This window comes from Mandrillus leucophaeus, unplaced genomic scaffold (genome assembly GCF_000951045.1).
Source record: "Mandrillus leucophaeus isolate KB7577 unplaced genomic scaffold, Mleu.le_1.0 Scaffold509, whole genome shotgun sequence".
Classification (NCBI taxonomy): domain Eukaryota; kingdom Metazoa; phylum Chordata; class Mammalia; order Primates; family Cercopithecidae; genus Mandrillus; species Mandrillus leucophaeus.
The window spans coordinates 1,681,490-1,694,671 of record NW_012105464.1 but is presented as its reverse complement, the minus strand read 5'-3'; the positions used below and the strand labels follow the sequence as shown (position 1 = coordinate 1,694,671).

General features: G+C 32.5%; 1 protein-coding gene across 1 annotated transcript in view; it reads right to left on the bottom strand.

Annotated features, from left to right (window-relative positions):
* The window catches only part of CFAP47 (cilia and flagella associated protein 47), a 428,524-nt gene that overhangs the window by 327,857 nt on the left and 87,485 nt on the right, over positions 1-13,182 (bottom strand). Inside the window, exons 22-23 of the mRNA XM_011996297.1 lie at positions 10,359-10,497; positions 3,423-3,517 (exon numbers count right to left, since the gene is read on the bottom strand). Of these exons, the coding sequence (XP_011851687.1) occupies positions 3,423-3,517; positions 10,359-10,497 (234 nt within the window). The remainder of the gene's footprint in view (positions 1-3,422; positions 3,518-10,358; positions 10,498-13,182) is intronic.

Sequence of the window (13,182 nt, the reverse complement as noted above, 5' to 3'; positions counted from 1 at the left end):
TTCTAAATATCATTCTACAATAAAAAGTACTAGGGTATCTTGGAGAAATGTTGATTTTACAGCTGGAGCAAGTAAAATAAAAGATGAGCCTGGAACATTTGGTAGTACCACTAACTAAGAAAACACTTCAAAATCACAATGATGGGAGCCTGTCAAAGGATCAACGTAAAAGAGCTTATAATGGCCAAAGCAGAAACAATTTCAGTAACAAAATAAATAATATAATATTAAATTATAACTAAAAGTATAAAAATAAATATATGTGTGTTCATGCTGATATATTATGTAATAAAATAAATAAATAGGGAGAGGAAATAATCTCTTTTAAAGAAAATTTCCAAGTAATATATGTAATATATAAGTAGAGCTTAACCTCCTACCACTTTATTGTAGGCTAAAATTGATCACACACTTTCAAAGGATAGAGTATGGAAAGTGAAAAACAGTAACTTCACAGTGGAGAAACCTAGCAGACATCACCAGTAATTAGTCATTTTCATATCATGTATTCCTTTATATGATGTGAAAAAAAAATTATTTCACCTCAGTAACATTCTTCTTCAAAACCCATGGAAAATAAAAACTCAGTCTAATCAGGTGAAAAACACCAGACAATCTCAAATTAACAGATATTTTCAAAAAATGCTGGACAAATACTCTTTAAAACCGTCAAGATAACAAAAAATAAGCAAGATAAAGAGCCTGTCATAGGTTGGATGAGACTAAATGCAATGTGCTATCCTGGTTGGACCCCAGGACAGTAAACGGATATTAGTGAGAAACCATTGATTTCTGAATAGAGTCTGTTGTTTAGTCAATAATGTTGTACTAATGTTAAATTCTCATTTTAAAAAAAATGCCCTAGGGTTATGTAAGGTAACGTTAGGTAAAGTTGGGTGAAAGCTATCAGAAATTCTCTGCACTATCTTTGAAATGTTTTAGTAAATCTGAACATTATGGTCCTGACTTGCATGCAGACTCATCTTTCTAATGAAATACAATTATCAACCAGATTAAAATACAACTATCAACCAGATTTTTTCATTAACTTTACTCTTCAAATACTTGAAGACTACAGAATGAGCCATACAATTATCACTACATTTTATTCCCAAGCCTTGAAGTACTGCATCTATTTAGCTCTAATATTGGCATATCCTAACTATAAAAGGTTAATTTACACATTCTAAAGAAAACAACATGTTTCAATACAGAAGGTGAGCACAAAATCATACCAGCCATTTGAAGCTTAATTTTTGTCATTTTAAAATGAGGAAAAGCTATTATACTTCCAAAATACTATCTACCTTCTCTATCTTATAATTCTGAGAAGGGAACTGATACAGTTATCTGTAAAGAAACATTGGTAAATTTGTTCAGTATGTTTAGTGCTTTTTTCTTTATATTTTTGTCAAAATCACATATGTATGCAGCTTACACAAAAAGTTCAAAATCCTTGTTTAAAAGCAGTTGTCCCACCAAATTCCTCTTCATCAAAAGTTCTGCTTCCCAGAAGCAACCAATTTTAGCCAATTGTGATTTGAGTTTTTATCTAAATGTGACACCAATATGGCTTTTTATAGATGCCATAACAGATTACCACAAACACAGGGACTTTAGAAAACACAAATATATTATTATATATCACATTTCTGTAGATTAGAAGTCCAACACAAGTATCATTCGGCTAAGATCAACGTGTTAGCAGGAACTGTGTTCCTTTCTGAAAGCTCTAGGAAAGAGCCCATTTCACTGCCCTTTCTAGTTTCTAGAGGTCAGCTGCATTCCTCAGTTGGTGGCCTTCTTCCTCTGTGTTGAACACTGCATCACTCTGACCCTTCTGTCATCACATCTCCCTCTGAGCACAGTTAGAAAAGGTTCTCTGCTTTTAACCTCTCATGTTATTAGATTGGGCCCACCTAGATAATTCAGGAAAATCTTCCCTTCTCCGAGTCCTTTACCATAATTACATCAGCAAAGTATCTTTTGTGATACAAGGTCACGTATTCACAAATTTTGGAGATTAATACTTAAGCATCTTTGGGGCCATTATCTGCCTGCAGCATAAATATTTTATGGTTTATCAGCTTCAGATACTGTCTTTTGACTGCCAACTAGGAAAGATGAAGATGCAGCTCATTGGTACTACCTATACTCCTCGCTCCACTTCCTATTTTGGATATTCATATTTTTTAAAATTCTTCCATTAGTCACTTGGTAATTTTAAGCAAAATATATATACCTCTTGTTTTTCTTATTCTCTCTACTTTAGACAGTACCCTTTAATTACCCAGTATGTAAAATGAGTTTTATTTCTTTATTCCAAAATCCTTAAACCTTCTGTCAAATTAACCTTCCATAAACATATTAAGTCTTCTCTGTACCATATATCTTATATATTATGACTGCAAATATCATTCACGGGAAGTTTAAGTAGAAGATTAGAGTCACATTTTTTTTCTCCATGGGGCCAATGTCCCTCTTTCTCCTCAAAAGAGAGAATGCTATTGGTGTCTAGATCTTTGCTTACATCGATTGAATAAAATTTCAATGACATAAAATAATCTACATTTATGAAGGCATTGTTTTTATCTTAAATCCATTAAATTCAGTTAATTAAAGTTGCCTTTCTAGTCCAACATATAAGGTCTTTGTATCCTTGAAGTTCTATTTGAAGTAGAAGTTTTCTTGACTTTTGATACTCTAAACAGTCACATTTTAATTTCAGTAGATCCTTCATTGATCTCTAACTATAATTTTATATAGCATTCTGCTATGTTTTATTAAAGCAATGCTAAATATTCTCTCCATATAATTTTTCTTCAATGCTATAAAGGTTCAAAATTGGTTACAGGTATAGCAATATATAAGACAAAAAGGGGCAGTGCAAATACAAATTTCTATAATGTGTCCTGAACTTCTTTTTTATGCACGTCTCTCTGTTTTCCTTCCTAATTAGAAGAGAGGCAGAGATATCCCGTAAGAAAAAAATAGTAACTTAACATAGAAGCTACTTTATTATTATTATTATTATTCAGATTTATTATTGCCTTCTAGCACATTTTCTTTTATCTATGGAATATATTTCATATTAATTTAAATTATAGCTTCTATTTGTATAAGGAGAATGGGATAATTTAATTATATTAAAATTATTTTAATATTCTTATTAATTATATGCATATATGTATTTATAAATAGCTGTATATGTATTTGTATATTTTGAAAATTACTCCTGAGAAATTTTATATGTAAGTTTTCTAAAAACACCAGTATTCTTGCTCCAAATAGCATAAACAATTGGGGAGAAATTAATCATAGGGAATAGTTCATATGATTCATGCTTATGAATAATCAACTTAACAAACTAAAATTCATAATCATGAAAAGAATTGTCAACTGTATCACTTCTTTATACATACCTGAGTTTTTGTGACCTTGTTATTAGGATTCATCTCATGTAAAGGGATTTCAAATACAAACTTAGTACTAGATAAGTTCAATGGTGATTGCAATGCTGTGAGAGGAACATAAATATACTGATAAAATGTCAACAGATATAAGCCCATAGGTATTTCTTAGTATACTTTAAAACATTAAACATTAAGAAAATAAGATTTGTTTCTATATATTTTTATATTCCCAACCAGAAAATAAAATAACATTTAAAAACATTTCTAAAATATCTTGGTTTATTGAATTACCGAAGTTCCCTTTTGTGGAATATTTTAATGGCAATGAATTATAAGTAAAATAGGAAAATTATCCTTAAAATAACAAAAAGGTGATACTGAGCTAAGAAAAAAGTAAACAGAGCTAAAATGATCTCCACACTAGAGTTTGAACAACACAGAAGTGAACAGAAATGCAGAAGGAAAATTTATTGGAATACAGAGAAAATATATAGCTGGCATAGCATGTAACATTTCCTAGATAAAACACGAAAACTCTGGGAGTAAATGGCTATTCTATGGAAGATTAAGAAAAGGCGTATCTGTAAAAATACTCACTGTATTGGAGAAGATATTATAATCTACCGGAAAAAAAAACCCTATACTTCTTGAAACTTACCTCTAAGACATTTGTAATTCTTAATGAAAACTAAAGGGTATCACCAGCTTTTGAAAAAATAAGTAAATAAAATAAAAACAATTTCTGATCCTAGAAATGTATGTATCTTACACGTGTTTTTATTATGCCACTGGAATTAATGGATGATTTGACAGGGGGCCAGGACCTGTGGGATAGGAGAAAGTTGTAGATAGGGTCCATCCTTGTGTTACTCCCAAAACCTGTCATGTGAAATCCTAAAAGAGACAATGTTACAGCAGACATATAAAAAGTGGCACATGTAATATTGTCTTTCCATTTACAAATTGGCAACTAGGAATAACCAGTGAAAATAATATGTTGACTATAACTTTTAAAACAAAGCATTGTTTTGGCATATTACTTCACCATTTAGAGTGCCTTATTTCATTTAAACAAACAAATTATACTCTGCCTATCACAAATTTTTATAGAATCATTTTCTGAAGAAACCAAACCACCTAAGATTAAAGATCACAGACTAATTTCCCAGACATACCTCCTCAAATTAAACCATTCATTAGTACCCTGATTGCCAGACAGTGATATAATATCTAATGATAAAGCCAGCCTTTTAAGAGGTATTAATAAACATGAGCAAACAGGCAAGGGTCGATAGATATTAAAGAACTATTCAACATAAAAGAGAGAGACATAGAGGAAGAAATAATTCAGCAAAAATAGTGAAAATGTAGTCAACAGAAAAAAAAAGGTCAATGAAATCATAATTAGAAGTAAAAGGTATTATTTTCCAAAAATAACAGGCTATAAGGAAATAATTAGTAAATACTAAGAACTCTTACTAGTTTAAAACTGCCGAAATAACATTTTAAGATTTAGAAAAGTCAATTAAGAAAAATATTGGGAAATACAATGAAAAGATGAGGAAAATGGCACTTCTTCTCAATGAAGAATCGTATATCAGGTCCCAAAACAAGTCTTAAAACATTCAAAATTTGAAATTATATCAAGCATCTTCTCTGATTACAATTGAACAAAACAAGAAATCAATAATAAGAGGAATTTTGAAAACTATACAAATTGACAGAAAGAAAACAACGTATCCAAACCTATGGGATACAGCAACAGCAATACTAAAAGCAAAGTTTATAGCTATAAATGTCTACATCAGAAAAGAGGAAAATCTTCAAATAACTTAATGATGCATCTTAAAAAACTATAAAAACAAGAACAAACCAGAATTAGTAGAAAAAAAGAAATAAGATCAGAGCATAAATTTTAAAAAATGAAATGAAGAGAGTACAAAAGATCAATGAAACAAAAAGTTGATTTTTTTGAAGAGTTAAACAAAATTGACAAACCTTTAGCCAGATTAAAAAACAAGAGAGAAGATCCAAATAAATAAAATCAGAGATTTAAGAAAGGCTTATTATAACTGAGACTGCAGAAATTCAAAGGGTCATTAGTGGCTACTATGAGCAACTATAAACTACTAAATTCGAAAAATCTAGGAGAAATTGATAAATTCCTAGACACATACAATGTACCAAGGTTGAACCATGTTGGGGTTCAGTCAGGCTAGTGGGAAAAATGTTAAAGATAGTTATAGAAATAGCGACAAACTCTCTTGGAAGGTCTGAGAGTTTGCATAGCTTCACACTGCTTGGCTGAAGGCAGCCAGGGTGTCTTTGCAGGAGCCAGAAAGATTAGGGTGCAAGTACAAAGGAATGTGTGGAGTTTATTTTACTAACCTGTTTACTTATATGTGCCTAAGACTAACCTTTGTCCTACCACAGGTGCTTAACTGCCTCCCACTGCGGGGGGCAGGGGGCGGGCGGAGAGGGTTGGCAGAAGTTTATTACCTGCAAAGGGTGTTTGCTTTAGGCCTAGGAACCTGGCCTTGAGTCTTTACCCTCTAGTGATGTTTACTCACGACCTTTTAATCTTTACTAAATAAATGCAAGTCTCACTGACTGATTGAGGCTGCAGTCTCAACTGTTTACAGGACTCTGCTGGAGTCTGTAAGAGGCTCAGACACTCAGCTGGACTGGCAAAGCAGAATATCTGTGTGTCAGTGTACTTCATTCATCTGTTGCTAAGTCAGGAGTCTGCAAGGGACACACCCCCCCACAACTGGTGCCCCCGTGTGAGGAGCACTACCGCAGAACCAGGGGGAAATTCCAAACTTCAACAGACCAATAACAAGTAATGAGATTCAAGACATAATAAAAAGTCTCTTAGTAAAGAAAACCTGGTATCATCACTGTTGTATTCCACCAATCATTTAAAGAAAAACTAACACCAATCTTCCTCAAACTATTCTGAAAAATAGAAGACAATGGAATACTTCCAAATTCATTCTATGAGGCCAGTATTCCTCTGATACCAAAACCAGACAATGACACATCAAAAAAAAAAAAAAAAAAAAAGATAGGACAGGCCAATATCGCTGATGAATATTGACGCAAAAATCCTCAACAAAATACTAGCAAATCAAATTCAGCAATACATTAAAATGATCATTCATCATGACCAAGTGGGATTTATCCCTGGGATGCAAGAACGGAACAATATATGTAAATCAATCAATGTGATAAATCATATCAACAGAATGAAGGACAAAAACCATGTGATCATTTCCATTAATGCTGAAAGAATACTTGATAAAATTCAACATCCTTTCATGATAAAAGCCCTCAAAAAACTGGGGATAGAAGGAAAATTCCTCAACGTAATAAAAGCCATACATGACAGACACACAGATAGTATCAAACTGAAAGCCTTCCTCTAAGATATGAAACATGACAAGGATATTCACTTTCTCCACTGTTATTCAACATAGTACTGGAAATCCTAGCCAAAGCAATCAAACAAGAGAAAGAAATAAAGGCATACAAACTGGAAAGGAACAAGTAAAATTAACCTTGTTTGCAGAGCAATATTATCTTGTATTTGGAAAAACGTAAAGATTACATCAAAAAATATTATAAATGACAAATTCAGTAGAGTTACAAGATACAAAATCAACAGAAAATCCAGTAGATTTCTATATGTTAATAGCAAACAATATGAAAAGGCAATTTTAAAAGTAATCCCATTTACAAAGGCCATAAATAAAATTAAGTACCTAGAAATTAACTTAATCAAAGAAGTGAAAGATCTCTACAATGAAAATTATGAAACATTAAGAAATTGAAGAGGGTGCCAAAAAAAATGGGATATTACATGTTCTCGGTTTGGAAGAGTCACTATTGTAAAAAATATCCGTATTACCCAAAGCAATCTACAGATTCAATCTAATCCCTATCAAAATACCAATGACATTCTTCACAGAAATTGAAAAAACAATCTTAAAATTTATATGAAACCACGAAAGATCCACTATCTTAGGCAAAAGTTCAAAACTAGAGGAATAACATTACCTGACTTAATACTGCCCAGCTATAATAATCAAAACAGCATGGTACTGGCAGAAAAACAGACACATAGACAAATGCAATGAAATAGACAAACCAGAAACAAATCCACATACCTACTGTGAACTCATTTTCAACAAAAAAGCCAAGAAAACACAACGGGGAAAAGACTCGCTTCAATAAATGCTACAGGAAAACTGGATATCTGTATGCAGAGGAATGAAACTACACCACTCTCTCTCACCATATAAAAAAATAAAATAAAAAGTAATTAAAGACTTAAATTCAAGACCTCAAACTATGAAACTTCTACAAGGAAACATTGGGGAAACTCTCCAGGACATTGGTCCAGGCAAAAATTTCTTGAATAATACTCATAAGCACAGGCAACCAAAGCAAAACTGGACAAGTGATATCACATCAAATTAAAAAAGCTTCTGCACAGCAAAGTAAACAATCCACAAAGTGAAGAGACAATACCCGAATGGGATAAAATATTTGCATGATACCCGTCTGACAAGGGTGTATCTGTACCACATTTTCTTTATCCAGTAATTGTTGATGGAACCTTAGATTGCTTCCTAATTTGGCTATCACGAACAGTGCTGCAGCAAACATGGAAGTGCAGATATCTCTTTGATATACTGATTTCATTTCTTTTGGGTATATGGCCAGCAGTGGGATTGCTGGCTCATATGCTAGCTTTATTTGTATTTTTTGGAGGAAACTTCAAACTTCAAATGGGTTAATAACCAGAATATGTAAGGACCTCAAACAACTCTATGAGAAAAAATATAATAATCCAATTTAAAATTGAGCAAAAGAATAGACATTTTTCAGAAGAAAACATACAAATGGCAAACAGACACATGAAAATGTGCTCAACATCATTGATCATCAGAGAAATGCAAATCAAAACTACATGAGATATCATCTCCCCTCAGTTAAAATGGCTTTTGTCCAAAAGATAGGCAAAAACCAGTGCTGGTGAGGATACAGAGAAAAGGGAAGGAACCCTTGTGCACTGTTGGTTGATGGGAACGCAAATTAGTAGAACCACTATGGAGAAAAGTTTGAAGTTTCCTCGGAAAAAAAAAAAAAAAGACTAGCATATGATCCAGCAATCCCACTGTTGGGCTTATACACAAAAGAAAGGAAATCAGTGTATCAAAGAGATATCTGCACTCACATGCTTGTTGCAGCACTGTTCATTGATAGCCACATTAGAAAGCAACCTAAGGTTCTATCAACAGATTACTGGATAAAGAAAATGTGGTACAGATAGATAATGGAGTACTGCTTATCCATAAAAAGAATGAGAGCCTGTCATTAGCAACAATATGAATGGAACTGGAGGTCATTATGCTAAATGAAATAAGCCAAGCACAGAAAGACAAACATCACATGTTCTCACTTATTTGTGGGATCTACACATGAAAATGATTGAACTCATGGAGACAGAGAGTAGAAGGATGGTTACTATAGGCTGTGAAGGGTAGTAGGTGGATGAGCGGGAGGATGAGGGGATGGTTAATGGGCACAAAAGGATAATTAGAAAGAATGAATAAGACTTAGTATTAGCTAGCACCACAGGGTGACTACAGTCAATAATAATTTAATTACACACTTAAAAATAACCAAAAGAGTATCATTGAATTGTTTGTAACACAAAAAAGTAAATGCTTGATGGGATGGATACCCCATACTCCATGATGTGATTATTACCCACTGCATGCCAGTATCAAAACATTTCATGTACCCCATAAAGATATACACCTACTATGTGCCTCCAAAAATTAAAAATTAAAAAATAAAATGAAATAGAGCTGGTTTCCACTTAGCATAAGGAGTAAGATCACAAGCATATTTAAAAAATAAATTAACAAAAGCAATGTATAGAACAAAAAAGATATCAAAATATTAAGAAGACTTTAAATATTTGAATTTCAGATAATATTTTTGTTTCTACATTTTCCAATTTTCTTTAACAATGCTATCTTAATTTTTAATTTTCAAACAAGTGTTTTGAAAGCTTATCTACCTAATTCAGGAAGCAATATTAGATGATGGCTACTTTCCAAAAGAAATTCTTAAAACAAAGGGAAAAACTTTAACCTCACTGAGCCTCCAGATCAGCTGTGGAATTCCTAATTCTGGATTTTAAAAGAGAGTGAAATATTTTTATCATGTGCACGCTATTTTTGTGAGACCTCTCTTACTAGTTACCAAATGCAATTATTAACTGATATGATACTCCCTACTATTTTACAATTAATGACAATTTAACTTAATATCAGAACTATAAAAACAAAAGAGAGACTTCTTTTCTTTTCACGAAAAATACACATATATAATTGAAAGCAAAGCCAACTTGCAAAAATGTAATTTGCAGAGTATATCAGTTTTTATCTTTAAATATTTGAAGAAAATGAATAGATAAAAATTCAGCAAAATTTTCAAATCTGTAAAATACTTCTTTTTTTCATGTACTTAGTCTTTTAGTAACCCATCCCTTTGGAAGAGAGATATGTTCTTAAACAAAATTATTATTATTTTATTTTATATTAAATGCATTTTGTAATATTTTAATAATTTATATTTTGTCTTAATTATTTAAACTTGACCACACAATAACATACTAAATTGGCCTGATTTTAATTCTACTCTCTTTTTTTAGCAAGTTGCTTGCCAGAGATTATATCTGTGCTGTTTATCAACATTCAAATCTCATAGACACAATTTAAGTGACACACAAAGGAATCCTCTTAAAATTTTATTTTCTAATATTTCCATTTATGAAAAATAAAGAGCATATTCTATTTTTTATCTTTTAGACACTTAAGTGCAAATCTTTGGCCTACCCACACAGATTGATTATTTTTTGTTACATACCAGTAGCTTGAACATAACATGGTCGGATCAGTGGTACTGTTTTTGGATTCGAAGGAGAACTGGACAAATATTTAGTGTAGAGCTTTGAAGACTCAAAGAAATTAATCTGAACTTGAATGACAAATTCAATTATTGTCACCTGATAGGAAAAAAAATACATTATACTTGTTAATTTTTGTTTTGAGAAATATGGGGTATTATTTAGCCAAATCGCAGTTTTTAAAAAGCAGTTTTAAAAAATAAAATTATCTTGTGACATTGAACTACATTTTTTAAAAACAAGATGGTTCATTTTTAATAAGTCCAAAAATAATTCTAAAAGATAAAAATAAATTTTTTAAATAATTCTTATTCATTCAAAAGGAACCAGATTTTAAATATAAAATCCAAAGCGGTAAATATTTAGGAAGAAATTATAGGAAAAAAAAATCCTTGTCATCCTTGGGTAAGCAAAGATTCTTAAATACAAAAGCAACCATCTATTAAACCGTCTATTAAAAAGCAATTAAATTGTACAGTATCAATTGTTTAGTCTGTTATTTTAAAAGACATTATTAAGAAAATAAAAGTATAAGTCAAAAACCCATTTCTCACAAAAAATCTATCTCGTATCCAAAGTACACAAAGAACACTCAAAGTTCAATTTAAAAAAATGAATTAATGAAACAGGTCGGTGAAATATTTGAAAAGACACTTCAAAAAAGAAGCTACACAAATTACACATTAGCACATGGAAAGATGTTTCATATTAAGGAAAAGCAAATTGAAACTATATGATATCACTTCACACCTATCACAATTGCTTAAACAAAAATAACATGTGAACACGTAAAACACTTATACATTGCTGATGAGAATGCAAAATTTTACGGTTACTTTGAAAAACAAGTTTCTTCATTATTAGAAAGTTAAGTATATATTTCACATAAAGCTCAGGACTCCCAGATTTAGGTGTTTACCCAAGAGAAGTGAAACTTACTCATACAACTTATTCTTTATTGCCAAAAACTGAAAATAATCCAAATGCTCTCCAAATGGTAAATGAATAACAAACTTACTTTTCAACAATAAAAGAATGAAGTACTGTTGCATACAATAATGTGGATGAACTTCAAATTTATTATGCTAAGTGAGAGAAGTCAGACTGAAAATCTCATGATTATCTTATGAATACCTTATGATTTCACTTATGTGGCATTCTATAAAATGCAAAATTATGGGGTCAAATTCAGATTAGTGTTTGCCATGGACTGGAGGTGGAGGAGAGGTTGAATACTAGGTCTTAATTCATTATTTTTAACTATGTTTTTGTACCCATTAACCACCGACACCTCCCCCTCATTCACCTAGTACCCTTCACAGCCTATAGTAATACACACAAGAAAAATGTACAGAAGGTGATGTGACTGTTCTCTATATTGATTTTGGTTTTTTTTTGCTCAATTGTATATATTTGTTAATGTTCATATATCAGAAAGAGACTTTTAGTGTATGCACATTTTTTAAAAAGTTAAAGCGAATTCCTTGGCTCTGATTTTTATACATCTGAATTCAAAATCCAAAATGGACTGACAATATCGGCACCTAGGCAGGTGAATCATAAAACAATTAACACTCAGAGCTACAAAATATATTTGCAATTATATAGTGCCAGCCCCTTATTTTGAAAAAAGAAAAGAATATGTGGTCCAGTCTAGATGAAAACACAAAAAGTCTGCATCAAAGAGAAAAGAAAGAGTCGATCTTGTTTGGGGGTTGTATCAAAACTAAAAAGGTTGGCTTCAGCTAAATGGTAAACAGGCAGCTCCAAATGTCCATGGCCCCACAGAAACACCAAAACCACGCAAAAACTGGCAGGAACCATGTTGTCAAAACTGGAAAAAAGTCAAAAGTTTACAGCAATCAAGTGAATACTGAATCAAAACCAAAAAAAAGACAACTTAAAAACAGTAGGAAAGTCTTGTGGCACTTTTACTTGCCCTTGTTCCACTCTCTCTGACTCAGCAGTTGTCTTGAGGCTAGCAGCTTTCATTCCCCAGTGCAAGACCCTGGGACCTGTTTCCTTTATTTTTTTAACTTAATTTTTTATTTTACTTTAAGTTCCGGGATACATGTGCAGAATGTGCAGGTTTGTTACATAGGTATACATGTGCCATGGTGGTTTGCTGCACCTAACAACCTGTCATCTAGGTTTTAACCCCGCATGCATTAGGTATTTGTCCTAATGTTCTCCCTCCCTTTGTCCTCCATCCACCAACAGGCCCCACTGTGTGTTGTTCCCCTCCCTGTGTCCATGTGTTCTCACTGTTCGACTCCCACTTATGAATGAGAACATGTGGTGTTTGTTTTCTGTTCCTGTGTTAGTTTGCTGAGGATGATGGCTTTCAGCTTCATCCATGTCCCTGCAAAGGGCATGATCTCATTCTTTTTTATGGCTGCATAGTATTCCATGGTGTATATGTGCCATGTTTTCTTTATTCAGTGTATCATTCATGGGCATTTGGGGTGGTTCTGAGTCTTTGCTACTGTAAATAGTGCTGCAATAAACATACCTGTGCATGTGTCTTTATAGTAGAAATATTTATAATCCTTTGGGTATATGCCCAGTAATGGAATAGATGGGGCAAATGGTATTTCTGGTTCTAGATCCTTGAGGAATCGTCATACTGTCTTCCACAATGGTTGAACTAATTTATACGCCCACCGACAGTCTAAAAGCGTTCCTATTTCTCCACAGCCTCACCGGCATCTATTGTTTCCTGACTTTTTAATAACTGCCATTCTGACTGGCGTGAGATGGTATGTCATTGTAATTTTGATTTGC